General features: G+C 35.6%; 1 protein-coding gene across 1 annotated transcript in view; it reads left to right on the top strand.

Annotated features, from left to right (window-relative positions):
* The window catches only part of LOC112905188 (CUGBP Elav-like family member 3), a gene marked incomplete at its 3' end in the record, with an annotated part of 8,347 nt that extends 4,221 nt beyond the window's left edge, over window positions 1–4,126 (top strand). Inside the window, exon 3 of the mRNA XM_025977121.1 lies at window positions 4,047–4,126. Coding sequence (XP_025832906.1) covers window positions 4,047–4,126 — 80 coding nt within the window. The remainder of the gene's footprint in view (window positions 1–4,046) is intronic.
* Window positions 4,127–10,083: the final 5,957 nt, after the last annotated feature.

Raw genomic sequence — 10,083 nt, forward strand, 5'->3', positions numbered from 1 at the left:
TCCTTTATTTTTTTTTTTTTTACTTTTTTCCTTGAGAACCACACAAAGTATCGCCTCAAGATTCTTAAAACTTTAATTAGAAATTTTCTTCGGAACCCGAGTTTAACTTTGAACAGTTGATAAGAAGCGACACCGTCACTCGTTAACTTTAACCCTATTTGCACTGAAATAGTTGACCCTTTTTTAACTTGTCGCCTATTAAATCTCGCTTTTACGAACTTTAAATTCGTTTCGATTTGACCCGTTTCTATTCATGATTTCGTACTTCACGAATTAACTGCAAAACCAACGAACTTTGAGATTCTTAAAAAATTTCTTCGAATACGAATACAATCAGGAATATTTAAAAGGGAGGACTCGAAAATGCGTTGCCAGGAATATCAAAGTCCTCGAGTTCAAATTTATGTTGGTACAGACGATTTCTAGACCTTTCTCTTATAGCAAGCCGCCCAAGCAGAACATCACAGTTACTTGATTTAAAAAAACTTTCAAAAAGATAACTCGAAGAAGAATTATCTCTTATCCCATTGTTAGTTTCATGATTTTGTATATAAGAACCTAAGGGTCTTAATAAAGGATAGAGACGTTTTCTGGAATTGTTGAAGTTTGTAGAATATAATAATATAATATGAAAAAAGATTCAAGGCCGAAGAGGGTAGCAATGTCTTTATCGAGTTATAGTTATTATCAGATATAGAAGAGTGATACTTAGTTTGTATAAAGAGCAACAGGCAGTTATAGGGCTGGGGTTGCAACGTAAAGAAGTAGATATTAGGAAGGGAGTCGGACAGGGATGTACACTCTCTCACAAATACTTTTAATCTATACATCGAAGACGCGATCAACATCATTAAAGACAGTACAACTGTAGGGATAGATATACAGGGGCAAGAGATTAGTACGCTTAGATTTGCAGATGATATTGCACTATTAGCATCTAGCAAGTTTACTGAAAACAACAATAACAAATATATACTTTTCATAATTTTTTCCTAATTTTCAATATGTTTAATAATTAAGATTTTTCGGAGTAAATGTTTTGCCGTAGCGCTCTCGTATCGTTCTCGATCTGATCGCCTTCTGTCGCATTGGTTCCGTTAGTGTTGGGGAGTAAAAGCCTCGTCCGCCTTACCTACGTCATAATCGTCATCGACCGTTCCAACTCTATGCAGTTGAAATGCGTGTAATAGAATCTGCCTGTCGGTTAAACATTTTCATCCGGATGTTTCCAGAAGGTTCCAGAAAGTAAACAGAAGAGTATTTAAAGGAATAGAAGATCACCACATTTTCCTTGCGTGTATATGCCATCAGTGCTCTGTGAAGGCGAGAGTGAAGATCTAAAGTTTTTTCATTTATCCTCCTATAATTGTTTAACCTGGGCTAACAGTGATCGATTTTATTAGTAGTCATTTGTTTAAAAGTTCTCCCGTTTCTCATTGTTTTAGGTGTAAGTATGCGCAGTAATAAAATTGTGGTGTAATAAAAATTCAAGTTTTAATGATGTGTTTTATGTAGCAAAAGGAAATGTTAGCGGTTGGAACGCGGACAGTTTTATTTGAGGGAATATTTTAAACGCGAACGCCGTTATGGGGAACACGAGTCAGACACATAGAAACATTAAAACGATGATTTCACCTCGTTTAAATCAGTTAGACAAATGTGTAGACTGGGAAATCTGCTGTCGCGAAAATTAATTATACTAAATGCAGTGAGGGAATTTCTGTACGGGCAAAGGTCATGTAGATAATGCATGCAATAAATACCTGCAATTAGTTTAATTTCCATAGATCTGGTATCAAAGTTTATAATAGGGTAATAATTTGAATATTTCCTGTAACAATTTCAGAACTAGTTTTCGAGAACTTTATTTGCTTTTAAAAATATTTAATTAAACGGCGTAGCTCAAATTAGAATAAAGAAGTTCATGGTGGTCATTATTCTGGCGAAACTGTCAGACTCTACTACAGATGGCGTATAGCGCGCGTTTGTAGTATTTTATATAACGCTAACCACCATGAACTTCTTTGACTTGTTAACTTTCTTTCACGCACAAAATGTACAAGTTCAATTCATCATCATTGTCGTAGAAGCGTCAGTCTAAAAACTGTTTGGACACACACCTCCATCAGTCCACGCTATTCTGAGTTTAGCTTCGCATTTCCCCAAAATATCCTTAACTATTTGTCAAGAGTCTAGCCCTGACTGACTACGAACTTGAACTATTTGAACCGAACTTTCAAGTTGTGTTATTATCTGAATGGACTCGAATTGACTGGAGTCCAATCGAGTGAGTGCTGAGGCACCCCCGGACCCACCCTTGCTGCGCCCATGCTTGTTACTATGAAGTGGATATAAGAAACATGCATTGATAAATTCAATATTAGGCCAATAATTTTATCTTATAAACTTTACTAAAAATACTAGGAATTTTTAGTGTGCTAGTATGGTAATGTTTCCATGATACCCTTGTCAACATATTCTAACATTTTGCGTTATCCTTGAAATCGATATAAATAAATTACAATGACCCCAAATTGTTTCTCTTTTCGTTGGTTAGATTGTTCATCAGAATCATCGTCATCGTAGGATTGACAATCTTGTGAATGCAGTCAGTTGGACACATCCTGAGCTAATATTCCTAACTGTCCTTCATGAAGGTGTCCCACCAATCTAGCACATCTATTTCGTATTGACTTCCATAACATCCTCTTTTCTGCTATTCTTTCTAATACCTCCTCATTTCTAACGTTTTCTATATACAGTATCATCATGCGCCTGTAAAACCACATTTCGAACGCCTCCAACCATTTCTTAAATTGTCCAATTGGTAATAATTTTGTTTTTTACAAGAAGGTACTCAAAATGAAATCTCCACATTTTCATACATACAAAATATGGAGGTAGTAGTTGCGTTATTGTTTTTTCTTTTTCTTTTAATAAAGTCACGTTCTTGTAATTCCATTGTTTTTCAAAATGCCTTTTGTGCTTTCTCAAAGCAGTTTAAGCCAGGCAAGGGAATGAACATATAATTGACATCTTTCCTCTCAAAAGACCCATTTTCTCTTCTTTTGCGTTCACAGGCAACGCCCTTGTTTGAACTCGGGCTCGTGAACAGAATTTACTTCCAATTACTTGTAAATTCCAAATAAAAGTTGGATTAAAGCGGTCCCGAATAGCCTTAATTGTCGCTATTCCGAATCTTCTGCTTCGGTCCCGTTGCCGATGCTACCTCCGTCCCCCTGTCTCCCTTCACTTCCCATCCAACTATGCGTCGTCCATTTGAAGATGCAAATAAGGCACTATCGCGACAGGCGAATCGAAAGATACTCCCGGCTACCAAGTCAATCCCGAACTGATTCAGGTTCCCATTTGCATACTCAGCTGGTTTAGTTTTTAATTGTAAATGTGCTGAATGCATGACTGCCGATTGAACTTTAAGTCATTAAATTTATTCAAAGTAAAACAAAAAAGAATTAGGTATATACCTAAACCAAAAATAATCGGACAATAATCTTGACGCAATAAGAAAACATTGAAATAAATATGTAGTACAATTTTATTTTAAAGACATAAATGATTATACATTGGTTCAATGATTCTGTAGATAGGCAAGATAGTCATTGTTATTGCTGTTACCTCGTATAGCTTAGTGATAGAGCAATGGCGTGTAAAGCCAGAGTCTCGGGTTCGATTCCTGGCGAGGACGTGACAGCAACAACAATTTGTTCTCATTAATTTCAGATTATCTGTACTGATAAAAATCTATTCACTTTAATATATAGAAAACCGTACAAATATTCTTCTAAAAATGTTTCAATTAAGCTATTGTTATTGGTGGTAAAAAAATTTGGTACTTACCTTACCCCCTTTGTCCCAAATTTCGCTAGGTAAATATATAACGATATAACGTTGATATGCACTGTAATTGTTAGTAACCTTATCTTTCGTATATACCTACCTTCCCAGTTTCACTATTCTTATCATTTCTTACATTAGGTGCTTTGTATTTTATGAATTACCTCTTAATTGTTTTATTGTTGTTTTAGGTTGTGCTTTCGTGAAATTCAGTTCACATCAAGAAGCACAAGCGGCAATCAACAACTTACACGGAAGTCAAACTATGCCGGTAAGTCTTTTTTTTTGTTTTGGTTTACAACTTAAACAGTAAAATGTTATAGTTGTCTCTTATAAATATTGAACGTTTATCGTAATATATGTATCTATAGATATGGCAATTTGAACCAACTTTTATAAATAATTACAGCGTCTAATTTAAACTGATCAAAATTATAAATTATAAAGGTATAGTAGGTCATTAAACACACTGCATTCAAAAATTTTACGATACCGCTAAGGCGATGAAGAAACGAAAACCGCAAAGTCAAAATGGCGTTTTATTTTTTGAAGGCCTACTTTGATGGAGTTTTTCGAACGGAAGACTTTTACAGGTCCCTTAACGACCCAAATAAAAATGTTTCTTTTGTTTAACGGCGGTTTGTTTCGTCTCCACTTACGTATATAACCCAAGTGGAATAATGAAAACGTACCGCCATAAAAAAATCTTCTTTAATGACGAATGAACGTTAAGGACTTTACGGGCCTAATTCTCTCTGATCTTCTCCTTTCCCTCACTCCCCCCCCCATCATTCTTATAATTGCAATCGGGATGCTGACCAACTTTTACGACAAAACACTTCCTTTCTTATGCCACTTTAATGATATAATCTTAAATATTCCCACTGAGCTAATAAAATTAGGGCCACACACAACATTGCGTGCAACGAACACGAAATTAAAAGGTTACATTTTTTTCGCAAGTAATTGATTGTCAAAACATAATTAAAAAGAAGTCTGTATTACTATAGTCAACGAAGAATAACGGAAACATAAAACTACTAATTATAGGTATGTCTATTATTACATTTTCAGTTCAAGTTTTATATGTTTTTCATCTTATTGTGTGACATGGATTTAATAAAAAGTTTATGTCTAAATTAGCTGATTCTCGCCACTTTTTCCGAGTGATTTAGGGACTATATATTATGTCACTTACACAAACGATGCGCTACAAACGTTTACTTTGCTACTTCTTCTCTTGCACCAAGCGGCATGGCCTAGAGGCTTAGACTATTGCTTAGCATTCGGGAGGACGCCGGTTCGATTCCTGGCTTGACCGCCTTAGTCCATGTTCTTCAGTGGCTTCCTTGGATCAGTTAGGTAAATGCTTGTGCAGTAATATTCCGCAGATAATCTTTGATTATCTTCTGTCTTCATTTCGTCCGTCTCATCTTTCTCACCCGAATCGCCACCCACTCATTCCTACTATTCCTGAAACGATGCTGAAGAGGGTCTTCCGCCCTACCTTCCGGCATAGTCCGGAGGGACTGCCCGCCCACCAGCACTACTGGCTGATGGGAATGAAACACCCAAAAGTTTTTTTTTTCCTTCTCCTGCACCTAATGGCATGACCTAGAGGTTTAGACTTTAGCCCATTGCTTAAAATCCGGTAGGACACCGGTTTGATTCCAGATCCGTCTGTCCTGGTCCAAGATTTTCTGTGTTTCCTTTCGATCACATATTTAAACTGTGGAATTGTAGTTATTGCGTAAAGTTTGCGGCAGTTTGAAAAAGTCTGAACCCGCCATTAGTAGATTTTTACAATTTAGCAGCTTTTTTTCAACTAAAGGGAACCGAACTGTACTGAAGTGAGACTCATTGTTCCTTTAATTCGTGAACAATACAACAAAAACAAAAGCTTCGCTGCAAAGTGCGAGTACTCGACAACAACAGGCGTTACCGTCGCAATGTCGATGGGGGTTTTCAAGCCTATTAGAGATTTTTATAACGGTGCGGTCTTACCGTTACTTCGTTCATTCATTCACAGTTAATATCTAACGTTTTGTCGCTCTAAACCTTCCATAAGTGACACAAAAAAAAACAAAACGTTGTTATAACCGGAAATTCAAATTGAAACCAATCTAGAATGCTGCAAAAAATCTATTTATTTTGACACTGATTTCATTAGATCCTTTTAAGGATTTTTGGTTTGCAAAAGCATGTTTCTAAGTATGGTAGGATGGTAGGAAATTTTATTTCGCAAAGGTTTATTGATTTTAATATTGGAAATATAATAAGTATGGCATTTTAGAAATAGGAAATAAAATTGTAATTTTATTTTAAAGACATAAATGATTATACATTGGTTCAATGATTCTGTAGATAGGCAAGATAGTCATTGTTATTGCTGTTACCTCGTATAGCTTAGTGATAGAGCAATGGCGTGTAAAGCCAGAGTCTCGGGTTCGATTCCTGGCGAGGACGTGACAGNCTCAAAACCCCAACGCCAAAACACGACACTGTAGTTGTCCGAAGCACTTTTCGGTAACAAAGTTACCTTCTTCAGGGACTGAAGTAAACTGTTTAGTTTAGTGTCGTGTTTTGGCGTTGGGGTTTTGAGCTTTTCTGTTTGTTCTACAATATAGAAAAGTAAAGAATTATATTTGAAATAATGATGTACAGTACCTAAATTTTAGTACTTTCTGTGTCATAACGAAAACAGAAGCGGATGCGGAAGTGTAATGATTTTAGGTGACTGTTTAATACAGTGGTCGTGCGACCTTTTCGTAAATATTTTGTTACAAATTCTGCATTTAGCACTTACATCGTTAATATCAACAATTAAAATAATCCCAAATGGAACTTCCTTTTGTCTTCAAAATTGCACTTTTAACTTAAAATTGACACCACTGAGCAAACACTACAAAAGAAATAAACGCTATAACTGTATTATTATTTTTGAAATGAAATTATTAAGAGAATTGGCTAATGGGGACAAGACATTCAGACGTTTTTGGATTAAAATAGGAAACTAATAGGAGAATAGCATTTGGAAAATATCAACACCCGAAATACTAGGAAATAGATTTAGGCTCTAAACTATAATAAAGAAGAGACAATGGTATTATTAACAAATCTTTGCCAATAGATAAAAGTAATAAGTTTTAACAGCTTGTTTAATTGTCCAAATATATTGATTTTCAAAAATACTTATATATAAAATAAAATTTTGTTAAGTTCCTATAAGGTACCATTATAAAAATAAAGAACCAGATGCAGAAGCGAGAATGTGAAAATGTATGCGGAACTTGCGTAATTTCGGAAGCGGAAGTGTATGTCTGTGGCAACACTAGTAATAATAAGCAATATTTTTACGAAGATCTGTTATGTAATTTGTTTCTTTGAAAAAACTTCCGAAAATTATTTCCTTCGGGTTTCGATCTACATTAAGGACATATGGGATAGGAAGATGCATCTGGTGGCAGAGTTACGTATTATCGTTGTGTTCGAAACACTTGATCGCCGGGGGTAGTTGTTCGTGGCAATTAAATTTGTTTTAATTAACTTCATTTGGAGGTAACGAAGACTGTCTACTGCACTTAATACCTACGGCCTTCCACCTTCACAATAAAACCACCGTCGGCTTAGAAATATCTGAGTCAGAATTTAATTAGTCCATAAACAAGTTAATAAGCGTTTCCTTTGAAATTTTCTACAAACCTAGCCGTACCTATCCTTTATTTTTTTTTTTTTTACTTTTTTCCTTGAGAACCACACAAAGTATCGCCTCAAGATTCTTAAAACTTTAATTAGAAATTTTCTTCGGAACCCGAGTTTAACTTTGAACAGTTGATAAGAAGCGACACCGTCACTCGTTAACTTTAACCCTATTTGCACTGAAATAGTTGACCCTTTTTTAACTTGTCGCCTATTAAATCTCGCTTTTACGAACTTTAAATTCGTTTCGATTTGACCCGTTTCTATTCATGATTTCGTACTTCACGAATTAACTGCAAAACCAACGAACTTTGAGATTCTTAAAAAATTTCTTCGAATACGAATACAATCAGGAATATTTAAAAGGGAGGACTCGAAAATGCGTTGCCAGGAATATCAAAGTCCTCGAGTTCAAATTTATGTTGGTACAGACGATTTCTAGACCTTTCTCTTATAGCAAGCCGCCCAAGCAGAACATCACAGTTACTTGATTTAAAAAAACTTTCAAAAAGATAACTCGAAGAAGAATTATCTCTTATCCCATTGTTAGTTTCATGATTTTGTATATAAGAACCTAAGGGTCTTAATAAAGGATAGAGACGTTTTCTGGAATTGTTGAAGTTTGTAGAATATAATAATATAATATGAAAAAAGATTCAAGGCCGAAGAGGGTAGCAATGTCTTTATCGAGTTATAGTTATTATCAGATATAGAAGAGTGATACTTAGTTTGTATAAAGAGCAACAGGCAGTTATAGGGCTGGGGTTGCAACGTAAAGAAGTAGATATTAGGAAGGGAGTCGGACAGGGATGTACACTCTCTCACAAATACTTTTAATCTATACATCGAAGACGCGATCAACATCATTAAAGACAGTACAACTGTAGGGATAGATATACAGGGGCAAGAGATTAGTACGCTTAGATTTGCAGATGATATTGCACTATTAGCATCTAGCAAGTTTACTGAAAACAACAATAACAAATATATACTTTTCATAATTTTTTCCTAATTTTCAATATGTTTAATAATTAAGATTTTTCGGAGTAAATGTTTTGCCGTAGCGCTCTCGTATCGTTCTCGATCTGATCGCCTTCTGTCGCATTGGTTCCGTTAGTGTTGGGGAGTAAAAGCCTCGTCCGCCTTACCTACGTCATAATCGTCATCGACCGTTCCAACTCTATGCAGTTGAAATGCGTGTAATAGAATCTGCCTGTCGGTTAAACATTTTCATCCGGATGTTTCCAGAAGGTTCCAGAAAGTAAACAGAAGAGTATTTAAAGGAATAGAAGATCACCACATTTTCCTTGCGTGTATATGCCATCAGTGCTCTGTGAAGGCGAGAGTGAAGATCTAAAGTTTTTTCATTTATCCTCCTATAATTGTTTAACCTGGGCTAACAGTGATCGATTTTATTAGTAGTCATTTGTTTAAAAGTTCTCCCGTTTCTCATTGTTTTAGGTGTAAGTATGCGCAGTAATAAAATTGTGGTGTAATAAAAATTCAAGTTTTAATGATGTGTTTTATGTAGCAAAAGGAAATGTTAGCGGTTGGAACGCGGACAGTTTTATTTGAGGGAATATTTTAAACGCGAACGCCGTTATGGGGAACACGAGTCAGACACATAGAAACATTAAAACGATGATTTCACCTCGTTTAAATCAGTTAGACAAATGTGTAGACTGGGAAATCTGCTGTCGCGAAAATTAATTATACTAAATGCAGTGAGGGAATTTCTGTACGGGCAAAGGTCATGTAGATAATGCATGCAATAAATACCTGCAATTAGTTTAATTTCCATAGATCTGGTATCAAAGTTTATAATAGGGTAATAATTTGAATATTTCCTGTAACAATTTCAGAACTAGTTTTCGAGAACTTTATTTGCTTTTAAAAATATTTAATTAAACGGCGTAGCTCAAATTAGAATAAAGAAGTTCATGGTGGTCATTATTCTGGCGAAACTGTCAGACTCTACTACAGATGGCGTATAGCGCGCGTTTGTAGTATTTTATATAACGCTAACCACCATGAACTTCTTTGACTTGTTAACTTTCTTTCACGCACAAAATGTACAAGTTCAATTCATCATCATTGTCGTAGAAGCGTCAGTCTAAAAACTGTTTGGACACACACCTCCATCAGTCCACGCTATTCTGAGTTTAGCTTCGCATTTCCCCAAAATATCCTTAACTATTTGTCAAGAGTCTAGCCCTGACTGACTACGAACTTGAACTATTTGAACCGAACTTTCAAGTTGTGTTATTATCTGAATGGACTCGAATTGACTGGAGTCCAATCGAGTGAGTGCTGAGGCACCCCCGGACCCACCCTTGCTGCGCCCATGCTTGTTACTATGAAGTGGATATAAGAAACATGCATTGATAAATTCAATATTAGGCCAATAATTTTATCTTATAAACTTTACTAAAAATACTAGGAATTTTTAGTGTGCTAGTATGGTAATGTTTCCATGATACCCTTGTCAACATATTCTAACATTTTGCGTTATCCTTGAAATCGATATAA

The sequence above is a fragment of the Agrilus planipennis genome, unplaced genomic scaffold (genome assembly GCF_000699045.2).
Source record: "Agrilus planipennis isolate EAB-ADULT unplaced genomic scaffold, Apla_2.0 scaffold254, whole genome shotgun sequence".
NCBI lineage: Eukaryota > Metazoa > Arthropoda > Insecta > Coleoptera > Buprestidae > Agrilus > Agrilus planipennis.